This window comes from Ananas comosus, linkage group 25 (genome assembly GCF_001540865.1).
Source record: "Ananas comosus cultivar F153 linkage group 25, ASM154086v1, whole genome shotgun sequence".
NCBI classification, from domain to species: Eukaryota; Viridiplantae; Streptophyta; class Magnoliopsida; order Poales; family Bromeliaceae; genus Ananas; species Ananas comosus.
Window position 1 is genome coordinate 3,185,083 of NC_033645.1, and position 22,971 is coordinate 3,208,053.

At 37.5% G+C, this 22,971-nt stretch overlaps 1 protein-coding gene across 1 annotated transcript; it reads right to left on the minus strand.

Annotated features, from left to right (window-relative positions):
- LOC109703633 (protein ILITYHIA) lies at positions 1–22,694 on the minus strand. Its single transcript, XM_020224329.1, has 60 exons — positions 22,364–22,694; positions 20,435–20,814; positions 20,217–20,348; positions 19,731–20,112; positions 19,462–19,608; positions 19,171–19,355; positions 18,932–19,058; positions 18,749–18,822; positions 18,244–18,320; positions 18,079–18,115; positions 17,715–17,881; positions 17,325–17,508; positions 16,540–16,617; positions 16,223–16,342; positions 16,073–16,132; positions 15,399–15,521; positions 15,193–15,292; positions 14,930–15,102; positions 14,043–14,345; positions 13,831–13,947; positions 13,618–13,719; positions 13,386–13,532; positions 12,970–13,134; positions 12,581–12,757; positions 12,210–12,332; positions 11,994–12,074; positions 11,782–11,898; positions 11,340–11,512; positions 10,803–10,880; positions 10,568–10,715; positions 10,059–10,181; positions 9,910–9,966; positions 8,906–9,016; positions 8,594–8,785; positions 8,276–8,449; positions 7,543–7,653; positions 7,337–7,406; positions 7,197–7,275; positions 6,999–7,101; positions 6,743–6,913; positions 6,485–6,607; positions 6,259–6,372; positions 5,986–6,092; positions 5,863–5,914; positions 5,672–5,778; positions 5,501–5,560; positions 5,307–5,421; positions 4,630–4,740; positions 4,414–4,551; positions 4,213–4,335; positions 4,020–4,091; positions 3,587–3,699; positions 3,066–3,224; positions 2,887–2,983; positions 2,431–2,613; positions 1,932–2,126; positions 1,483–1,656; positions 1,203–1,335; positions 1,005–1,083; positions 1–525 (listed from the first exon to the last, which is right to left on the minus strand). The coding sequence occupies exons 1-60, from the start codon at positions 22,527–22,529 to the stop codon at positions 483–485; spliced, it is 7,932 nt and encodes a 2,643-aa protein (XP_020079918.1). The 5' UTR covers positions 22,530–22,694; the 3' UTR covers positions 1–482.

Genomic DNA, 22,971 nt, shown 5'->3' on the forward strand with positions numbered 1-22,971 from the left:
TTATAGATAATAAGTTTGGATTCCAGTCTCATTGATTTTCTGAAACATTAAAGTACCACTTACCATCACCTTACTTCTTTCAAAATGAATAATACAACAAGTGGGAACATCCTTAAATTACCATTTCACTCTTTTCCCTATCTATAATAATAAAAAGTCAAATGAACAAAATTTTATTCATTCACTTATGCCTACTATACACTCTCACTTGATTATAAGTTTAAGAGCATATACAAACCAGACAGAAGAACCGCACAACAGGGAAAAACAAGAACCACGTCAAGAGAAGGAAAGCCACCGCTGCAGCGTCATTGCTACCTTGTATATATCAATCATCTGAGAAGCTCCGCCGTTCAAAAGATGAATGGCAGCTCAAGTACTTCAAAAGGTTGTATCCCAGAAATATAGCACCACTCTCTTCAAAATCCCATTATGAATGGGGAGTTAAGGAAGCTTTCTCGAAAGTCAACTGTCAGCGTATATCACGCACTCGTCTGGTCATCGTCGCTGTTATCACTTTCATCGCTGCAATATTTGAATCATGACGTAAGGAAAAGATGAGCAAGAGAGCTCAATGATTAATGTAAATTCGTATTTAAGGTGATTTACCACCAATTTAATAAGGATATGTGCCAACTGGTGTACCCACCCTGTGCTGAAACTTTTCTTTCCCCTGTTTAAATGAGCTTGGATGTTTGCCAAAGCTCATCTCATAACTTAAATAGAAAATTTATATTCATATAGCCTAAAGGTTGGAAGACTAGCAAAGCTAGCACCACCTGTGCCACGAACACAGCAAACCTTCGTTTGAAGTTAACTGTGATCTCCATGGATGCATGTTTTTTTCCTGTGTTTACCAGGCTAAACCATGCATTAAAGGTGAGTGTAAACTACGACTATCCACAAGCATGTTCCTAACAACACATACTACACAAATTCAAAGCACTGGTCAGGGGATCGTGTATACTTTTAACTCAGTTAGAACGTAACACATGCCGGCATACCTGATTTCTGGAAGCTTTGCAAGTCTCCTAGCATCTAAACCAGTGACATATTTCTGTGCAGCTTGAACACTCTCAGAACCTACAACAAATATTTAATCAAAGATGTGCCAAACTCGTCAACTATCGCAATGTAATCTTCAAAACGAAGTAATAGAAAGTAAATAATGGCTGATGTGATGCATCGGGTGCAGGCTGTACCTTTTGTTAATTGGAAAACATGTAGAGCACACCGTTCTGCAGCAAGGCGGACCGGTGTGCTCCCATCCTTCAAACAATCTGCGATTGCCGGCCCCAAAATCGAAAGGTTGGCTGTAATAGCCGAAGGATTTGCCTGCTTCCAATTACAGAAGAGTTGAATAATTACTAGTGTGATAACTAAACTTTACCAGTATGATAACTAAACTATGTAACTAGTATGATAACTAAACTATGTATTAAAGTTATAGCAGAGAAGGCATATAATTTTAATCCACAAGACCTTTGCGACAGCTTTAATACAGGACAAAGATCTTCTCCGGACTTCACTTGAATCATCTTGCAAAGCTATAACAAGTAATTGAGCTAGTTGTACTATGCTTTTGTTCCCTTCAGATTTGGCCTGATAAAGAAGTAGCCTTCCTAATGCCTTCGTAGCTGCTTCACGAATGGGGAACTGTCTCACATAAAACGAACTAGTCAGACAAGTTAATATGTTGATTATTAAGATCAATCAGTGTTGTCAATCTTCTGTGAATGTCGGACTGGCTTTGAGATCAGTGTGTGCCCCTGATGAGGAGGATGCATCAGGCAGGCACGCACCTTCAAGAAAATACAAATAGATCTCAAAGCAATTCAACGTGCATAAAAACAAAGTACCAGTCATCAAGTGATTCCAGAAGGTTCTAAGTCAACTCTGGATAATCATGATGTCTGTGGTTCATGCAATACCTTATCGTCCTTTAGAGCATCTTTAAGGCGATCTATTACAGAAGGAAATAGCTGAGACCGGCATATCATGGATGGACTATGCATTGACATGGCCGAGAATGCAAGCATAGAGCCATGCCTAATGAACCACGTTGAAGAGGTACTGAAATCAGAGAGCGTTTTCAGCAGATCTGTGAATTCACCCTCTTCTATGTACTGTAACAACAACACACAGGTTAGGCACTTAGGCAAAAAAATATATATATATATATTTAAAAAAACAGAAAAACATGCACATTAAACAACTCCAGTCATGTAACAGAAGGAAACCGATAAAATTTCTAACAATTTCACAGGTCATTGATTCTTTTCAGAATAGAGATGGACATTTTGAGTGCAGAATCGGGCAATTCTTATGTTGCAGCATATTAGCCGATCATATTTAAGCCAACAGGTACGTTTTAGTTTTTCAGGCAAACACTGAAGAAGTTTCGCAGAAGTTCAACTGAATCAGTCGTACCTGAGATAATGTGCCTATTACTTTTGCAGCAGAACTCCGCACTTCATCATCATCAACTTGTAACAGATCTTTGAGAAGAATAAACCCACGATATCTGACCCCACTGCTTACACTTTTTCCGGTGTGCTTTATTACACCTTTAAGTGCCATTAGAACAGCTTCTCTCACACCACCATCTGAACCCTGAAGAATTTGGCAAATCAGCTCACCTCTAAGAATACCGATGGCATGGTACACTAACTAAAATATCACGATATGCTTTGGGTACCCCATAAAGTATCCACAGTAAAGTTGAGATAGGTTTCAAATGTGGCAGCCCAGTTGAATATCAAATATAAAATAGTAAAGCACTGGCAAACTGCCGTATGTAGAAAACTGATGCAACAATGGCTTTTCAGGGTAAATTCTAAGGTGCCCATAGCATTACTATTTAAGGCTAGTATAAACAAGAATTACCTGCAACATGGATAGGAGGTCGTTAACTAATGGGTCGACCCTCGTGCTGAGTGCACTCAACTTTCCTAAAGCAAGCGCGGAACTTGTACGAACAGCCCTGTAATGCCCACACTCTCAATGCCTTTGATCAAAACAGACATAACAGTCTAATATGATGTGAAGAAGAGAAGAGTAATTACTTTGTATTATCTTGCAGGCATTTTATAAATGTAGTTTGAAGCTGCGGAAGAAAAGGCCTAAGTGCGATGCCTCCTTTACTTATTATGATGGATAGAGTTGATAAGATGGCTGCTTTCACTTGCCACGGAAACCGGTCTCCTATAATCCGGATGAGAGGCCTATAAAAAAGGAAAAAAAAACAAATGTGGCAATGGATGTGAAGACAGTGGAAAAACCAAATATTTTTTTTAAAGATCCATCTTATACTAGCAACCGTGAATAGTTGTTGCCAAAAAGAGAGAAGCAGCATTCCTAACTATCAAAGAAAGGACTAACAATAAGAGTTAGCCAAACCGTATTCAAAACCAAATATATTAGAGTGTCAAACAAAACTGCAAATTCAAGAGAGATGCGCAATGATCAATAATGTATCAGCAGTTACATTCTGCGCAGACACCAAGTCTTAATAATGCTTTCTCTATTATGAAGATGGTTAGATGCTTAGGTCTATGACCAATTCAACATCAAATAAGATCCATACCCGGTAATAGGTACAACAAAATCCTTTAGTGTTTTCTCACTTGTCACATCGATCAACTCTCCCAAGCCCTGAGCTGCTTGTTCACGTGTCTCAGCTGAACCACTAATTAAACCCTGGAATATCGAGAGAACAAACTTACTGTACAGAGCAACTCAGCTTGCTAGAATATGTCTAAGCCTAGGATCTGAATGTAACCAACAAAGGAAAGTATTGCACAGAAAGGGCAGGATATAGATATATGGTTGAAGAAAAAACATAATAGACAAAATTCAGGATATCTGCATTGTCTGTATAAATTGCCATTATTCTGAGTCCCTGTTTGAGAGAGAAAATCTGTTTTGATTTAGTTTTCAGATGCTTTGCTTCTCCAAAAGTTAAAGTTTTATTGCTCCAATAATTAAGTAGAATCTCAACAGCTGATGATAAGAAATACCTGCAAAAATATAGGAAGTAAAGGCTGTAGAGCTTTTGGAAGACATAATCCTGGAATAAGAATAGAACCTCCCTGCAATACAAGTTTAAACTATTTAAAATAAGCATTATAACAACAATGAATTAATAATAAGACTTCCAAGTTCCAACTACAGCAAATGCATACAAAATACATGGAGTAAAAGAATCAGTACCTTTCTCTTTCTTCGCTCTTTATCTCTCGCTGTTGAGACAGCATCCCGGACTAGCTTGATATATGAAGGCAGAATTTCCTTTGGAATTGAGCCTACTACTCTCCGTAAAGCTTCCCAAGCAGCCTATCAATAAAAACTTAAGTTCACAATATATAGGAAAAAAAGAAGTTGCAATGACATTTACTAATAGTCTGTGTTTACCGAGACAGTAGCTGCATCTGTATCGCTTAGCAAAGTGATCAGAGTGGTGATCATATTAGGTGCTTCCTCTTCCAAATACAATTTACTGTTCTCGAAGAAATAACCTATCAGATAACAGGCACCCCTTCTCACAAAAGCCTGTCAAAAGACATTTGTTAGCATTTAATTGCAATAACCGTAGAACTACATATAAATTCAGAAAAAGTAAAAGTATACCTGACTATCAGCGACTCCTTTAAGAAGTTCAGATATCAAGGATGCAGTGCCTTCGTCATCAATAACCAATACAACAGTTTCTGCAGCCTTCTTTGCGGCACTTTTTACATCCTAGCACAGAAAAGAAAAAATGTGACTTAGAAACATAAGCAATGTAAGGAAGAAAATGTCCACAAAGATGGTGATATAAAAGACAAACTACTAGGACTCAATAGAGAAGACTGCTTAATAATGAGTAGGAAAGTTATCATTTGATAGAAAGTAATTATATTTCTTCGCATCTGAAAAATGTAACACAAATCTTATATGAACTTAATCTGTAATTGTAAATTACACCAAAATTTAAGAGATTAAACAGCACGGCTTAAATGCCAAAGTTCCAAAGTACAACTAACAGTAAGTAGTTGGATATCATATCGAGGAGCATAGCACGTTATAGAGACGAATTGATCTTTTATGGTAAAGTGTATACACGATGAACTGAAAGAAAATGTTATCTGTATCATCTGAAGTATGATGATACAGGTAGAAAATCAGAAGGAAGGAAACAAACAGAGCAAAATGATTAAAGCAGAATGAAAGATGCCCAATGATTAACAATCAACCACAAAATCATACTAATCAATAACATTGATATATTGACAACGAATTAACATTCAAGAATAATGATATGTTACCACATCTTCATCATCCATAGCAAGCAGCAAGGCCGGGAGAACCGTTCCAACATGAGAATTCAGACCTGGCCCAGCAACTTCTGCCAATGCTCCCAACGCATGTGCATTAAAGGCTCTAAATGCATATACAACGTGTCAAGAGAAAGTAGTTATCAGAAAACAGAACTGAAAAAAAAAAAAATTAATCCACTTACGTGAGAGGAGGCTGGACTAGCTTTGGCAAGATATGAGGCAAAACAGCTGCTGTCCTGACACTGCATTTACCAAGGCATCGATTTAGAGCAGGCAAGGAACAAAAAAAACTAATTAAATGGAAAAATCTGCTAACAAACAAGTTGAAATTCAATTTGTGGAAGAATAGAAACCTTAGTATTTGTTTTAAGCCATCAAGGGCTGTATCAGAGGTCTCATCATCCTCTAACGCATGAAGCAGCGTGGGGACAATTTCATCAATAGCTTGCATCCCAGCACTCTGAATTAAGATTGTAATAAAAAATTAAAGATCAGTTACATAATTTATTATATATTTGTATATAAATTGGTTACACACAATTACCTTATAAAGAGTGCTAAATGCTAAGCCTGCTGATTCACGAACTTCTTGAGCACTGTCATGCATGCTGAATATGCTTACAATCTGTAACGAAGTCCACGGAAAATACAAGGGGAGAGAACAAACCTATCACATAGCGCAGTACGAATTGTAGGGATAAGCAAATCCATGAAATCCAATAGCTGGTGTTTACCAGCACTTGCCATCACTTCACTCAAACCAATGCATACACCCTGGAAGAGATCAAGTATACACTGAAGATAAATCTGGGCAGGCGATATCTATGGCTGTGTTCACCTTTCTTCTCATTCATCGTAAGCACTTGTGTGTTGTGTCATATATGTCGTTTGAGAAAAATTGGAGCTCCTATTAATGCATTCTTAAGAAAGAAAAACTCACCTGTCTCCGACTAGTATTTGGGTCTTTAAGTCCTCGTGATAAAATAGGAATAATAGAAGGCAACACTCTATCACCTAGTTTCCTAACAAGTTCCCCAAGAGATCTTCCAGCAACCTGAAGGGATGCTAATGATAAGTTCAGTATCAAGTTTAGAAACATATATATTATCCAAGTAGAACTCAAAATGGCAAGCAAACAAACACAAACAAAAAGGAGACACTACGACCTGTCGTCTTTCCAAGGAAGGTGAAGCAAGAGATGAAATAAGCGTATTCATTAAAACAGGCATTATTTCTTTGAGAGTTTTCGGAGTATTTGCCACAATTGTCTTCCATACATGCAAAGCAGCCTGATCAAACAAAATTAAATAAAGGTGAACTTTTTGGATTGTCGAAACTGTTTATTACTAGATGGAAAAAATGAATATGTGGACCAAAAGATTAAAAAAATAGGTAGTAAAAATAGTAGATACAGTATTATATACCTGTCGTACAGATAAGCTGACATCAGTACGAACCATATAAACCGCAGCAAGAACTTCATTGCGCTTATCCCTTCCAAGTACTTCAATTATAGCACGACCATGAGCTTCTGTACTGGCACCTTCGTCATCACTGCCACCTTCGAGAAGTGCTTTCCCAGAAGTTCCTGCAACCTGCAAACAGCACATGAGTGACTCAAAGTATAGAACAGGCCCAAGCAGAATTTAGAAAAGTTGAAGGCAAAACAGGATATACAACCTTGAAAAGAAGATCACCCAAAAGCTCCACTGAACTCTGTCGAATTCGCCAGTTTTCACTAAAAATGCCGTCCTCAACAGCAGGTAGTAACAGAGGCAGCGACCTATATCCACGATATCCACATAAGTTTAAATGTAAATCATAGACATTAAATAAAGAGCACTTATTAAACAACTTAAGGGATTTTTGGGCACAAACGTTGTTGCATAATGCTCCACAAAAACATGGCCAGCAGAAAGCGCAGCATCACGAACAGATTCGTTTTCATCAGCAAGTCCTATAAAGAATAAACAGTTATATTCTCCCACATGACAAGATTTTATGCTTAAACGACTTACCATCTAATATTGCAGGAAGAACAACTTGCAAGTAATTCTGAAACATCACTCCTAGCGACCTTGGCAAGTACTGCACATCAACATTTTATGTTAGAAACATGATGGAAACCTATGGGCTTTTACTTCAAAGGGGGAAAAAAGGCAACATATATTACTAATATAACTATAGAAGTATATCAAATCAGGGGATCGGATGAAGTTTTAACCTTGAATAGAGTCAAATGTCCATCACGAACAGATGCCTTCTGATGAGAGCAATTTCGTATGATATCAGGGAGAACTCGCTCAAAGTACTCTTTACCAAGAGCAGCCAACACCTGGAAAACAAAACAGGAAGATGTGAACAATTTCTTACCTAGTAATGTTATTTTTCACTGAGAGCACATGAATCCTGCTTTCTGCATATACAGAGTCTTACAGACACTAGAGTGAACTCAATGCTACCAATTTAATGCTAATAAATTTTTGGACTGTCTTTCCAGCGCAAAATCTGCTCCCCATCCTAAGCCTTTTGTTGAAAAAAGGAGACAAAGGTACCATGCCGATCAGAACACAGGGATGATAGTAATTAGATGGCCTGATTCTTCATTGTCATTTGGCATTCTGGTTGACTAGTAAAGAATCAAAATGTTGAATTCTAGTTTTCTCTGGAGCCTCTGAAATATGTTTAGTTTCATTGATTAGTCATTTAGTACATACTAATTGAGGGAGTAAGTTGAATAATAATTTGATTTATTGGGCACTCCCGTCTGATAATATACATAATTATATCCAAGTTAGATCATAGGCATATGGCATAAAATATCATATAAGAGTAATTGTATGATATATAAACAGCACAAGCATAGCAGGCAAATAACAGCATAATTTCTTGCATGACGTAATCATAACAATTTTACAATTCAGATGCATGAATTAAGGAGGAAAATAAATATTAACCTCACTAAGTCCTTGAGCAGCTCCAGATCGCTCAACATTACTGCTATCAGATTTAAGTGTATCCATTAACCAGGAAACAAGATCTGGAAAGTTCTCTTCTCCCATTCCTCTTATAAGAGAGCCAAGAGCTCTAGCAGCAACTGACCGAACTTCTGGTATAGGATCTACTAAAACCTATATAACAAGAAAATACATCAACAAACAAGTCAAAGGCCAAATCAAACTTGAAGGAAGAGGAATTATGTGCATGCGTCTGCACATGTATTCTTTTTTCTATATTTTCCTGCTAGAGGTGGAATGGGACAAGAGGTGATTGACCTTCTTCACTTCAGGAAGTAGCAATCCTATGTAAGGAATCATATCCTTTGGTTCAGTTACTAACGAACACATATTTCCAACAATCTGAGCAGCTTTCTTTTTGGTGTCCGCACTTCTCTCTCTCAGCCCTCTATGTACAATAGGCACCAACAATGCCAAAGATGGTGCATCTATTGAGTTGATGAAGGTAGTCTGCAGAGGTATTATGTAGCATTAAAAAATTGAATGAAAATAAAAAAAGGTTCCTTAAAGGCTACATGAAGAAAGAGAGAGAAAAATAGAAAACAGTATCTGAGAATGCACTCCGCTTACTTGAAGAAGGATGTCAAGAGAGTGCTTGGTATGCTGATTTGGGTCCATCAGACCCATCAATAGGATTGGGACAAGAGCAGATATCTCGGGATTCTTAATGACACTTCCAACCTGCAGATTGCATGACCATAATAGTATACAAGTATTTTAGTCACAACCGAAAGAAGGGGCTTTTACATATATACCCATGATCATGAGCATGCTCGCACACACGCACACACACCCACTCCCACCCACACACACAAAAATAAGAATAAGAAGAAAAAGAAATTGTTAACTGGGGAGTCATCCGATTCACGAGTGGGAGTTAGTTTTTATTAGAAAAAAAATATTTTGAAGTACGATTTTTTTTTCTGTAGTTTGATGATTTTTTTCTGAAAGGCATATGTTGAAATCCAGATTTTGCAAAGAAATATATAGAAACACAAAAATTTTCTCGGGTATACATGTAAATGTTATAAAGGGAAAAATGTACAGAGACCTCTTGAACTTTAGCTCTTTTACAAACAAGCGGCTGAACTTTCAATTTGACAATTATGTCCCCTAAACTTTGTCAAAAAGTTCAATAGGCGCCTCTCCTCAAGTGAATTTACACAGAGCCGTTCTGATTGGATGTCGCGCATATAATCCTGTAAGACTTCGAAATATAAAGAAATCTATTTTTTCTCTTTCAATTTCGATAATTTAGCATGATGATCGAAGAATAGGTTGAACCGAACTCCAATTGTTATCACTTTCTTTTTAAAAGATAATTTATGCAGCTGTTTTGAAGCTTCACAAAACTATAGTAATACATATGACTCATTTGTATAATTACAAGTTTAATTGAAGAAAGGGATCGATTGAATTATTTGATAAAGTTTAAGAAGTCCAATTTCCAAAATTGAAAATTCAGGCGCCTATTTACAAAAGATCTAGAGTTCAGGGGATCTTTGTACGGTTTTCCCTATATAAGTTTTTGCAGGGTATAGGTGTTAATATCTCTTAAATAAAATACATGATACCTGTTGGAGAGCTGTCTGCCCTGCAGCTTGGACTTTGGGGTGTGTGTCAGTCAGCACCTGTAATGCGGTTACATATATATAAAAATGACATTTGAATCTTAAGAATCACTCATGGAAAAGTGGGGTCCAAAATTTCGCTGGAAAGAAACCTCTGTTAGTTTCGGAACGATTGTAGGTAGGCACTGAGATAGTTGTTGAGGGGCACAATATGCCATAGCACCAAGCAATTGCACACTACTTTGCTTAGTCCGCCATGCTTTATCCTCCAGACCCTGGACAGATCACGAACATAAACCCAAACCTCCAGATCATAACTTACAAGATAATAATGCAGGATATGTCATCATAATTTCTGACGATCACAGACATATTGAAATATATATACAGCAATATTAGCATATGCAAACATCAAGAATACTGGTTAAAATACCAAGAACTACAATAGCTAAGAAAATGAGAAAATCTTCAAACAAGCATGTCAATTACCCAAATTAAAATGATACAACTTCAAAGCAGATTAGAGCACAACATCATCACAATCAGATTCAAAATGCTAAAGTACGATAACCATTACTTACCAGCAGAATGACTAATCAGAATAAAAAAGCATTGCTTATAACATATATAACGAAGAGGGGCAACCAGTGATATAGAACACCTTAAGAAGCGACGGAAGAATAAGCTTCACACCATAGCCAGTAAGTTGCGACATCATTGCTCGAGCAGCACATTCAGCAGCTTCACGTACTGCTAGAACTTGATCGGAAAAAGAAACCAAAAGGAGTGGTAGCATTTGAATCACATACCTGAAGAAGAGGGTTATCTAATCAGAAAAATGAATGCAGCTACGTGAATAATATTCATTTCACACAGTAAATAGCAAACTAACTTACGGCTCGAACAGTCTACCAAGCTTCTCACAAAGGCATTCAAAACCAAGCAAAGCTCCCTCACGAGATTTTGCAGAATTTCTGGAAAGAAAGAGAAGATCTTCAGCAAAGTACACATCGTAGGTTACAAAACTCAAACTTGACCAAGTGGAATGGTGAGTTTCACAGCATGAAGCAGCAAAGAGACACTAGTGCACTTAATATAAGAAAGCGAAAAAGTCTTTGCTATTCAATAGAGACAAGAAAAAGAAAAAGAGAGTTGACGATTAGATAATGCTGTGAAAAGTTTAAGAAACTATGTAGACTTATAAAATAAGGAGACAAAAAATTTACATAAATAGAAAAATAAATAAACAAATTTCTAAAGCAAGAATTTGTTTCATATGAAACTTATTTAGTGACCTAAAAATACACATAAAGAAGCAAGCAGAGGTTAAAGCACTACTCCAAAACATATTGATAACAAGTAATATATATCCAATATTTTGACTTCAACAAAGGTAGATCCCATGACAAAGTTTATCAAGATGGATAGCAAACCTGTCTGCCAAACCTTCACGTAAAACAACTACAATACCATACTTCTTCAAGCAAGAAATTCCAAAGCCTTTGACTACACCAGCAAGCCCAAAAGCTGCTCCACGGCGTTCCCCATACTTATCACCTTTCATCAGCCTATCCAAAAGCCTAGATACAAGAGCTTGGCCATCTTCCTGATCAAAGCCAAAAAAAAGAAGAAAAAAACGAAGAAAATGATATAAGAAGAAAAGAGTAGGATTAAAATCATTAAGGACAAGAAATAAAAGCAAGAAATTGGGTATTCCATGGCGAAGTTTGGAGAACTAAGCCGACAATGTAGCACAATACTAATGAAAAAAAGGTCAGAATCTGCTAAGCAGTACAACAACAGATGCCATTCTTTCGCAAAATAGTAAATTACATCCAAATGGTAACTTTTCACAAAGCAATGAAAATTACTTACATGCTTCGAGGCCATAAGTGGGGATAAACAGTCTGATACAGCTCGTTGAACAGCCTCCGAGGGAGTGTTCAAAACATCCAACAACTTATCAACAACATTATGTACTTTAGGGTCATCCTAAAACGACAAATCACACATTCAGGTAAGCAAAATATAGGAGGAAGAAAGCAGTTTCGAGATACCAAAAACGGTCATAAAAAATGATATGAAACCTTTGCCAAATGTTTCGCAAGCGCTCCAGTAAATATGACAACGCCCTCCCTTACCAGATCATACTTCTCTTCATCAGACGCCTGCACATCAGGCATCAACATTGCAATGTTAGGTCCAAAAGGTTTCCTATGTATTGGTGTCACAACTCAAGGAATAAAAACTATGGTGCATCCTTAATTGACATACTAAAACATTTTATAAGAGAAATAAATTACCTTTTTATTCAAGTAACTTTCAAATATAGGAAATAGCAATTGCACATTTTCCTTCCCATTTTTATCAATAATCGTAATGCCAGCATTTATCATTCTTGAACGAACATCCATATTAGGATCTGCCTGCAGTTAGAAGTGCCAGACAACAGAAATCATCTCCCAAATAAATAAGAAAAGATGAAAGTTTAAGATACTTAACGCATTCATATTAAGAAGCAGATTAGAGTTTGTTCATGTCAAGCAGAAAATAGACTGAGTTTGCCCAATCTACTGATTTGCAACAAAAATAAAAATTAAACAGAAAGTACTAGATGAAACAAGAAAAAATCCTCTCCCACAAAGTTAACACCCAAGAAGAGGGTAGATCTTACCAGGGCACGTGATATCAGAAACGTCATGACAACAGGTAGATCTTTAGTTCTCAATACATCTGCAGCCGAGTGGAGTGCCAAAGCAACACCTTGTCTTCCTAGCCATAAAGAATCCGCCGTTTGATCTCCACCACCAAGATCCCGAGTGCATAAATTAAATAAAGTAGGGAGTGTATCCTGAAAACATAACAAAAAGGGAAAAAAAAACAAAAAAAAAGGTTAAAAGCACTCCGCTGCAGCCATCATAAGGAAGAAAAGAAGCCAAAATCCTAGGATCCTTGGACCTTTACTTGTGCTGGGTAGTAAATTCACAGTACATCAGAGAATGAAAAAGGAAGAAACGCAAATTTTTTATTTCATAAAAAATGCAAAAAAAAAAAAAGATCTACCTGCATTGTATCTGGATTTTCATCTAGGGCTGCTGCTAGCGCCTCAGCTGCAGCAACTCGCACATTATAATTCACGTGAGAAAGTGCATCAAACAGACCAGAATAATCAGTTCCAAAGTCAAAACCAAAGCGATCCCAGACTTCCTCTGCCAGTTCAGCTACTGTCTGAAAACAATAAAGAGAAATGTTAACTAAGAGAACAGATTAAAAGGAACAAAGCTCTGAAGGTGCTTGTTTTGGTATTAGTTGTTAAGTGCTCACTTGGCATGTATATGTCATAGAGAGGATATTAGGAATTAGGTGCTTTCTTAGACATATAATAGCACTATGGCAGATATCCTTGAGTGAAGCATTGTGAAAGTTACAAGATTATACAAGAGAAACTTTGCTATATGAGGCTCCAAAACATGACGAACCTTTTCCGGATCATGTAAAGCAACCCATAGACTTGTGGTAACCTGAAGATTTTGAGGTAGATGGGAGGAGACAGACGGAATGCATTTTATGGCATTTAGGCAGGCAACTCTAACATGCACATCTTTTGCATAAATTCCACAAAGAGCCTGCATATATTAGGATTTAAAATACATTAGGATAGCAGAACTGCAGAAGGAGAAAAATAAAGGCTTGATGGAAGGGGAAACTTACTGCTGCTAGCTCATCACTCTGAAGACCTAAGCACAATTCATTTAGCATAGGCGCAATCAACACTTGATAAGCTGGAACAACACCAAGTGCATGATAAAGAGCCTACACAAAGACTAGAGATGGTTAACAGCTGACACAGATGTTCAAAGAAAAAGAGTGAAAGGTGAGATAACATCATTTATCCCCAGAAGGTAAGAGTGGTAGTAGTTTAACTGATAACATTCGAGGCCTTGGAAGAGGCAATATAGGATCCAAGTGCATAGAAATGATTCGAAGCACATCATCATGTAGTGCAGTCTTCTTGGAAGCAAGCAAAATCTTCTCAATAATCTGAGAACACAGTAAAAAGAAAATCCAATTAGATGAAAAGATAAAAAGCCACAATTTGTCAGATTGAGAGAATTCCAGATTGCAAAATAAAGTACCGGAAACACAAAAGAAAATGAATCTGCCGGTAGTGGGCCAGCCCTGCAAGCCACTGATAGACCTGTAATTATTTGCTCAAAGAGACCCGACGACGACCTCCTATGATTTTCCCCTTCAACTACTAGGGGCATAAGTTCCCACACTACATTAGATTCCTCGGTAGATATTATGCGTAAAGCAGCAGCAATCTCCAATGCCCAGTTACAAAGAGGAGGGGCAATACAGTGCGCGAGTTTTAGCATGGTAGCGAATGCAGCATCACTTACTATTTGAGAGCGCAGTAATGGTTCAATGTATTTTACCTGTAACAATAAAGTTAGCACTGCAAACCAAAATTGGTGATAAATCAGTTAATGAATTGCTAATGACCATCTATATGACAGCATAGTCATCATAGCATAATATGACAATAAGCATGCAATGTACCAGAAACTAAAAGAACTAGCGAATAAAATACGACGAGTCATATTTAGATGCATGGAAGCAATAATACTGGTCTGTCTGATTACATATGTTTGCAGGCAAAATAAATAACAAAATAAATAGGATATTTTTTGCCAAAAGCTTCATGGCAAGTTGGTTTGCAGAATAAGAAGATTAGCATGGCACAGTTATCATATAAAGAATAAAAAAAAGCTGTCAAATTATAACAAAGAAAATAACTGTATATTGCCAGATTAATAAAAAAGTGTATGTTGCTTCAATACCAAACAAAATGGTGTAAGGATTATAAGACGAAAAAAAAATGCATAGATCTTATCACAAGTAACAATACTAATAAATTCCAGTTAATGAGACTAAACTTCCAAAGGACAAAGGAAACATTTGAGAGAAGATTCAAGGTAAATTAACAAATAACCAGATATAAACAGTGAAATATGCTCACCAAAGAAGGTAGTTGACCATGCGTGAATACTGGATTAGCAATAGCCATTTCACCAAGAGCTCTGAGCATCACCGAAAGATTCCTCTTTACACACCTAACTTTCTCACGAACAGACGCTTCCTCCCTTAGGAGCTGCTCCCTCGCCTCCTCCTTTGCAGTTTTTACCTTCTCCACTTGAGATGAAAAAAGAAAAGAAAAAAAAATCAAGCTTCAAACAATCTAAAAATATTTATTTAAAGAATAGCTGAAAGTGAAAGACATACCGGTCTTTTTTGTAGTCTTCCCAGTCTCTTTCTTGCCAGAGCTTACAGTTTCTCTTTTAATCGAATCTCTTCGGACAGGAACACTGGAAGATATAACATCCTACAAATAGATGAACAAGGAAGATCAGCAGTTAAGCATTAGTTCCAAATAGCCAGATAGGCATAGTATAACAATTTACTCATGTGATATGTCTATAGAAATGTACCTCATCCTGATCATCATAAGCTCGGAACCTGCCCTTGGCAAGTTTTGTGTTTTTAGTTGCAACAGTCTCAGCTACATAAACACCTTGCTCACTTGATAGTTGTCCTTCAGGAGTATAAAATATCTGGTGAAGAACATAAAGGCAGAAATCACTCTTTGAGAAGCACGCGTTTTGCAGTTATATTCCTTAAAAGTAATAAAAAAAAGGAGCCACTCAAGAATCCCATCAGAATCTCCAAAAGGACTGACCAGAATGATTGAGAAGACTCCACAGTCATAAACCGACTTGGTGTTGATTATTAAAAATGGTGGCAAATTTATACCAGAAGGAAATTGAAGAGAAACAGACAGAAAAGAGGGTAGCAAAGAGAGTTATCATTATCTTTGTTATAACGTGGGAATGATTGATTCGGTATTCGGCTCATGTTAAAATCTTGGAAAATAAGTAGGTTGATAGAAAGACGTGACAAATTATGACAGCGAGACAAGAGGCAAAAGGGAAGCTTTTCTCCAGAATATGTCAATTGGAGCAAAGGGAAGCTTTTCTCCAGAATATGTCAATTGGAGCAGTTAGCATATTCTTCCAACATAAATTAGAAGTTAGAATGCCAACAGTTTCATCATAGATCAGTTATCAGGCAAAGATATAAGTAACACATGGTTGAATCACTTCACCTTTATATCGCTCTCTGATAGTTCATCATGCAAACAACGCTCTGGAAGTCCACTGAAATGCTGAGAAGGACGAGCAAACAAATCGCTATGTTAATTGCATTAAGTTCCTTAAGTTTATATATCAGGTAACACAGAATAACTGCAACTGACCTTCTCAAATTCTAAAAATGTATCATTGGGCGTTATTGTCATCAGTGTTGCCAATGAGCATAAGGCTGCCCGCTGTTCTAGGATATTGGAACTTAGTAAAGCCATTGGCCCAAGTAATTCCTGAAACAAACATATAGCAATAATGACAAACAATAAAGGGCAACAATAAAACCCAAAAAACTTATAGCAACAGCTTGAAATTCCAGCACACTCTGTGGACCAATAGCAGAAGAACAATAACACTTCTTACAGTGAATAGGAATAAGCTATCATAGCATAAAGAGGTGAAATTCAACTTGGTTGATGACTGAGATTACCTTGCAAATCGTCTCAATGTTTGCAGTAATTATGTCAACGACATCATTGCCATGCCTTTGCAAGTTTCTTTGAAGCCTCTGTCATATCAATAGAAGAAGCAAGACACTTGATACAAAAATACAGTACAAAAAATACTTAGACTGAACCACATCAAAATACTAAGGCAGCAACATGTCCACCAAAAACAGGTTGGCAACTAAGATTTGGTTAACAGTACAGTAGCTCACACGTACAAATTGAAATGCCATAAGAACATTTCAGATTTGAACTACGAAAAGAAGATTGCAAATCAGCTTTTAAACGTTTGTATACAGCATTAGTAACATAAGCCCACTAAGCAACTCCAAATTGATCATTTATTCTTTTCTCAGAAAAAGTAATTTGGAAGTCATAAAATGGTTATAAGATATGATTATAAGATGCTTAGATGCAGCAGAAAGAGAATTTAGGAGTATCCACAATGATTGAGAAATTTTTCATATAAATACTATGTCTGTATAACTATCTTCTATAATTTAGGTGGTGGTAACACACTCCATTTGTACTTTTGTGTATATGTCCAACTCATAAGGCTACTTTTAAGGTCAGGCTATTAGGCATTTAGAACGTTAACCAGAGATATACGAAGGATACTTAAAAAATGAATAAAAGAAGACTTAGCAACAGTCGTCCTGTTCATTAACTAACCAAACTGTCTACAAACAGAATTCCACGAATCTACATAATACAAAAAGACTACCGTTGCAACAAATACAACAAAGATACTAAGCAAAGAAACCAATACCTTCCACACTCCATTAGGACATGTGGTGCTAGTTATGCAAGGATGGTGAGAGCAAAACAGAAGACGAGAATAAGATGCTGGACTGCTAGCAACAGCAGCAGGTGCAATTAGAAGCAAGCACTTCACTAGCACCTCAACCGATGGAATAAAAGGCACTTGCGGGTCCATTGAACTCTCTATGTCACTATTAAGCCCAAAACAGAAAACAGTAACCATATCAAGATAAGTAACAGCAAGATGGAGTTTCAAACTGCAAAATGATAAGAGAATTAAAAGGAATATATACTATGCAATAGCTCAAATCAACAAGTACTATACAAATGCAGTTCATTCCGTGATTAGAAATGAAATTGACGAAGTAAAGCTGCTTCTCTATAAACAGGACAATACCTCATATTCAAGAGGGATACCCTCTCTCCAACTAATTGCAACCAATTAGTAAATTGGAGAAGAATATCTTCTGCTAAAGATGAAGAAGAATAGAGGATCTTTTTAGTAGCATCATAAGCTGGCTTTCTAACATCCCAACTTGGATGACAGATTAGATAGAGCAGCAACTGCATCACAAGAGACAAAAAAGGATTAAGAAACAAAGAGCTCCAGGACTCCGATGGAGGTGCCCTGTTTTTCAAATTGTGAACGTTTGTCAAAAAATATTTCATAAAAGTGCTAATTGGGCGGTGTTTTTTTCCTTGGAAAAACTATGAATTATTGGCTTTTTTAATCCAAAATATGGCATTATGAATTATTTCACCTGTAACAGCGATCTGATAGGAAAATATTCCTGCACTCTGCAACGGGAAAAAAAAGGAAAAGAGAGGCTCACATACCAGCAGAGGAAGAAAATAACATAACTAGATGCATGGCACCAAAACTACTTGAAATACAGTGTTAATGAGCAACGAGGAACGAAGAAAACCTGTACAGATGTTCCACGAGCAGTACCTCAAGAAGATCTACACAAGTTACACAATCTTCATTTGATAGTTTTGCAACCTATAATATCAACAACAAGAAGTTACAAAAAGGCCATATGAGGATTAGCCAAAGCATCAAGCTACAATTGCTAGTGAGTTGTCCAGAAAGTAAGCATAAATACGAGTCAGACAGTGCATCAAAGATATAGCTGGTTGATCATGACTTCCAAGTGACCTCGATATGTAAAGAATGGTCATGCTTTTCCAGATAAATTGGCACAAGGCTTAGAAGCTTAATAAACAAAAAGGCAATTGCACCTTTTATGGTGCCAATAAAGTAAGATTTGGGAAGAGAGTTGTTTTCATAGACAATCGTAACCTTCAGCATTTTTGCATGAAGTGGCTGCTCTCAAGACTCAAACCTGCAACCATGTGGTTGAGGCTCAAGCGATAAACTCAAAGTTAAAGGACTATGCTTTCTATCAGCTAGTACGGCAAGGGAAATACCAATTGGTTAGGAACCAATGAAGGATCATTCTGAGCAATCAATGTCCATAGCTTCTCCTTGACCAGATTTCCCTCTGTTCAATCAATTATCAACCGTGAGAACATCATTGAGCCAAAGTTCATACAGCACACTGATAACACATCATATTCCTTGGAAGATAGAATGAAAAATTTAAACAGCACCTCCTTTGGTATCGACAGAGACAATTTTTGCTACACAAAAGAATGCATAAATTCCATCCAACCTCTGAGTTGCCTTGGTAAAACCAGCCTTCACTAGCTGAATAAGGGAATCCAGCAAAGAAGAAACCTGAAAACTGATCTAGCTTAGTAAGCCTTGAACTACACTAGGCAACTAATAATGCCAAAACATTTTATTTAACAATTAAACAACTGCAAATAGTGCAACATAACTAGCATACCCTGGTTAACGAGTCAGAATTCTTGCATATAGCTTGCAAACATCTAAGATTCCCCTTTCTTAAAGCCTCCTTCTCCTTCAAGCCAGCAGCAATAAAAGAAACAACATCTGGCTGCACAGCTTCAGTAGATTTTGAACACCAAGAAGCTAATGCCGACAAAGTCACCAGTTTCACTTCCTCAATTCCTAAAATTAATCGACAATGTTTTACCAACCACAATCTAGAATTGAACAATTTAAAGGAATAAAGAAATGGCATAGATGACAACGGAAATATGATATGTGATTATACCATTGTCCCTATAGCAGGTTAGGAGGAAACTAGAAACAAGAAGAGCCAGCTTGTCTAGTTGCTTTCCAGCTGGAGCCCTCGCTAACTCTTGTATAGCATTAATCATTCCGATCCTCTGGTACGGAAGTGCCAGTTTTCCCTCTGAGCCTGTTCACATCAAACCTGTTATGCAACCGGATGACCAGTAGTATTTTCATCCATTAATAGCAGGAACATATTCTATATAATGTGAAAGTAAGATGTCAGCTAAAGGTAAATCCACACACAACCTCCTAATATGGCCTTTATAGCACTAAACATTGAGGGCAAAGTATCTGGATCACTGGACTTCTGGCTTAGGAAACCAATAATAGTCAGAGCTTTCACCCTTCTGTCTTCATCAGGATGTTGAGCCTGTGGCAGAACAACTGGAAGAAAATCCATAGCATACTTGCTCAGGTCAAGGTTGATTGATTTTAATAGATTCCCAATAGATTCCAATACTATCTCGGGATTCCTTTTTAACATTTTGATACAAGATGGAACCACAACATTCCTGAAATCTTCATGTTCTATGTGCACAAAAAGCTGTTCAAAAGCTTCCCCGAGAGCTTGGGATGGCTTATCTTTTGCATTTAAAACAGCTTTAACATATAGATCAAGAAATATTGGCTGCAGAGATCAAAAGCAACAGATCAAGATGCAAATCAGATAAAAAACAACAACACAATAAACATCACATGTATCATGTGAGAGGCCTGAGGCTTGCCCCTTACCTTGTTTTCTCCAAACATAGATTGATGACAAATAGAAAAATCAAGTAATGTTCTTATGAATGCAGGACAGTCCCTGCTAGAAATCCTTAACTCTTTCAGCTCCCTCATATAGACCCCATATAGTCCAACAGGCTGAAAAACACAAATCAAACAAGAAAAACTCAAAAATTATTGAAACGTCTTATACTTCGAGAATTGTGCAACCAAAGGCAAAGTACCTTAGAGAATAGATTGAAAAACATTTTCTTGCAAGCTTGGCGCATATGGAATGAACCACCCTGCATAAGGACCTGGCATATGACTGCTTGTGCATTAGTCAGTCTTGAAAAACCGCCTTTTGACACTCTGATAAACTGGCTCCATTTTAAAAGGATACATGACCACCTGAGAAGCTTGTAGCATACTACAATATTTTGAGTCTTTAAATTCTTTTCCATGGACTGAACAAGGGCAGTAGCAAATGATCTCATGAAGGTAGATTCTCCAAGACCCTGAACAATCAAATCATCTACTGCTTTTCTAGATGGTCGGTCATCGTATATATGCAACGTATGGAATACAATATCAACCAAATGAGATGTCACATCAAGCAATGAGTCTGTAGAAAAACCAAAACCAAGATGAGAAATCAAAACATGCCTTCCTTTATGTTTCAATGTCCATATGGAAAAAGTTGTGAAATTTCCAAATAGCATCTAAAAACCATTAATACAAATAATAGCTGAAGATCAAACTTAATGCTGTATAATAGTGGCGTGTGAAAAAATATGTAATTGAATTCATGAACTTATATCCTTAGCAGCACAGTCTAAAATCATGCTAATGGCCAAGTAGTTGTACAATTCTCAGAAAGCCGCAAAGCAGCACAGTTATCATAGATTAGCATTTCCAGAAATCTAAAGCAAGTGATAGATGATAAGAGAAAAAGGAATAAAGCAGTTTCTTTCAGATAGCCCTCATAGAATGAAACAATTCAGAGCACAGAATCTTATACAGTAAATTGAAGCACTATGAGAATAAAAACTGAAGGACTATTCTCCAGAATAAACAACATATATACGGGTACAGAGATCTCATTTTATTCTGGCCCAGAAAGGTGCAAGAGACATGTTTATCTAATAAGTATGATCATTGTGGTGCATGTGGGGTCGTGTTGAGAATCTCAGAAAACTTCAGCTTATGTTCTTCACAATTTAATATGTAATTTAACAAAACTTCTCAACAGATCAATACTCAACAGTTCAGAGAAGATACAAACAACTACTAGAGCAGAGGCAAATCAGGAGGTCAAGCAGTAAGAAAGATTCCCTCAATGAAAAAAAATATAAAAATAACATCAATGTCGTCCTTACTTTGCAGAAGAATGGGTGTAATAGAAACGGATCGATAAATTCCAAGAACTGAGCATTGAAATACACAGAATTACCCAGTTGAGTATGTTACTATGAGTGAGACTTCTTATTTTTCGCTTGAGTTCCAATTATATAACAACCAGCTTCAAGAAAACACTTTTGGCCAATACTGAAAAAACGAATTCCTACTCAAATAAATCAACAGATTAGTATAGCAAATGGCGTCTTGCTCCAAGCCAGGAAGAAAGTGAAGAGGAGAAGGGCACCTTCTAGGGGTCTTGCTTATGTATCAGGGCCACTAAAAACATGAAGTTTGAGGGTTTCATCTTAGCCATCAATTTTTGCTTTGATGGAGATTTAATCTAGTACAAACTGCTATGCGCTTTCCACTTCTCAAATCCACCTATCACTATTTCTTTTCTTACCAAGTTTAAGTTATCAGAAGCTACAAAGCCAACAACTTATACTGCAAGCTTGTTTGATCAGAAACCTGCTTATCCGTTCAGCTTAAGCAACTAAAGCACTTCACAGTCAAGTAAAATGCAATGTGCATCGTAAACTACAGTGGGAGGGTGGTAAGTGAAAAAACTCAATGCCACTGTAAATCTAAAAAGACTAAGATACCAGCAAATTAATGTTTCCGTTACTCGATTTATCTATCCTACACCAGAACAATTAAAACAAAGCACCACTTCATTCCGATTTACTGAACGTTCGGTGCATCAACGAATCAAGCAAGCTGAGTACACCTCATTAATCCTTATCACAAACTATAGAAAAAAGTCTAAGGATCACCCGAATTCTTCAGGAGCGGAGGTAGCGTCTCGCGGAAGATCCGAATCCGCCGCTTCGTCGACGAAGTGGACACCTCCTCCGCGGCGGCTATGAGCACCGCTGACGAAGACGACGCCTCCTCCGCGGCGGCGGCGGCGGCGGCGGCGGAGGCTCTCGGCGCCTCCATTAGTGGCGACGCCGGAGAGAGGCGGAGGAAGAGATCTCAGGAAAACCCTAGAGAGATCGGCGCGGAGAATAAGAAGAGGAGCGTTATAATACGATCGGACGGTGACGGAGAGGAGAGGCCGAGAGGGAGAAGCTTAGGGGTTTTCAGTGGCCGAATCGGAGGAGTCCTACCATTTTGGCCGAGGGTATAGTGCGTATATATAGAGATATGAACATGCCGTAGAAAACCCGGTGACATTCGAAAATGACGGATAAGTCCTCAACATGTAGTGGATAGTGTGGTGTTGGAACGGACGAACGGGTTGTGTAGACCGGGTTTACGTACTGGTTCATACTTGCGAGCAAGATATCAATTGGCCCAACGCAAACTGGAGCCCGGCCTAATAAACGACGCGCTATGGGCCATGTTTCCGCCCAAGTTAACGCTTTATGCGAATTAATGA